The 1,383-nt window shown below is 44.8% G+C and overlaps 1 protein-coding gene across 1 annotated transcript in view; it reads right to left on the bottom strand.

Moving 5' to 3' along the window:
- Positions 1-669, bottom strand: part of LOC107577171 (cytoplasmic polyadenylation element-binding protein 1-like) — a gene marked incomplete at its 5' end in the record, with an annotated part of 6,123 nt that extends 5,454 nt beyond the window's left edge. Inside the window, 2 exons of the mRNA XM_016263274.1 lie at positions 64-177; positions 385-669. Of these exons, the coding sequence (XP_016118760.1) occupies positions 64-177; positions 385-669 (399 nt within the window). The remainder of the gene's footprint in view (positions 1-63; positions 178-384) is intronic.
- Between the last annotated feature and the right edge of the window lie 714 nt (positions 670-1,383).

Raw genomic sequence — 1,383 nt, forward strand, 5'->3', positions numbered from 1 at the left:
AGGTGTAGTGTAGAATGCAGTTATTACAAACTTAGTCCTAATAAGGACAAGTGTTCCTTCTACCTTCAGTGATGTCCCAAGGAACTCCTCCTAAAAAGACCTTGCAGGAGTAAATGGGATTTTGGTAGTGTCTGGGGGGCAACTGTCCACTCCATGTGAAGGTAGCTTCATTGATTGCTGTAGAGCACAAATTCACAAGATGAGCACAACAGCAATACACCTGCATTACGCATTGATGCAAAACAGCACAGTGAACAGCAGCACCAGGGTTGAACAAATCTGTTCAAGGGAAGTGTTAAGGGAGATTCAAAGGTTCCAGTGGGAAGGTGAAGGGGTGGGGATAACATGAATTAATGTGCTACAGTAGTACGCAACAGGCCATACAGGCTGCCTGTCTGTGAAGCCAGGCCTCTCTTTCAATGCTGAATGGGCTCTCAGGGGTCTTCATTAGGTCCCAGTTGGGCCAGATGGAGGCACCAGGCCAGCGGTGGGACAGACCACCGCTTGGGGTGGAACTGGGTGGTGGGGTGAGAGGTGAGCTGCTGTGGTCCATACGAGAGCCCAGAGCTAGCTTGAAAGGATCCCTTTGCATTCCGGACATAAGGAAGGGCACAGACGGCGAGATCCTCAAAGACGACTGCAAAAGGCAAAAGAGAAGAGTTTGCGTCACTAATAAGGACAGTCAAGCACCATAAGTGAGCTACCTTTAAAACTAGCCTCATTAAAACACTATTGCACACTCTGCTGTCTGGATCGCTAGTAAAGTCAAATTTGTATAGCGCTTTTCACAATACACAACTTTCGAAAGCAGCTTTACAGAAAGTTATACCGCCAAGTCTCTTAACAGCGGTTTCAGGGCTGGGCAAACTATAATGGTATAAGTGATACTCAAATTTAGATGTGCCTATATTGCTTTTAGTGTAGCTGCTATGAGTGCCACAGCGTCTTGGGGACACGCCTGAGTGTACATTTAAAAAGCGCACACTTTTGTAAGCAGCTTCGGATGGAAGCATTGGCTAAATGAATAACATTTAAATCTACTGAAAATACAAAAAGTTGTACCAAGTCAGGGGTGTCAAACTCTGCAGAGTTTACATTCAACCCTAATTAAACACCTGGGGGGGGTATTCCAGAAAGGAAGTTAAGTGACATATCCAGGTTCTGTATTTTTAAGGGTAGGCGGATAACTCCGCTTCCGGTTCCAAAAACTGAGGTAACTCTCAGGATATGCAAGTAGCAATAGAAACTTTAACCCTGAAACATAACCTATCAGGTTATGTTCTGAGAATGTTTACTTCAGCACATGCATGAGCTATTGACGAGACTCCAATGGGAGTGGCAGATTGCGCACAATACACGATTACAATATGGTTATAAATTTTT

The sequence above is a fragment of the Sinocyclocheilus grahami genome, unplaced genomic scaffold (assembly GCF_001515645.1).
Source record: "Sinocyclocheilus grahami isolate Dianchi unplaced genomic scaffold, SAMN03320097.WGS_v1.1 scaffold5318.1, whole genome shotgun sequence".
Taxonomy (NCBI): domain Eukaryota; kingdom Metazoa; phylum Chordata; class Actinopteri; order Cypriniformes; family Cyprinidae; genus Sinocyclocheilus; species Sinocyclocheilus grahami.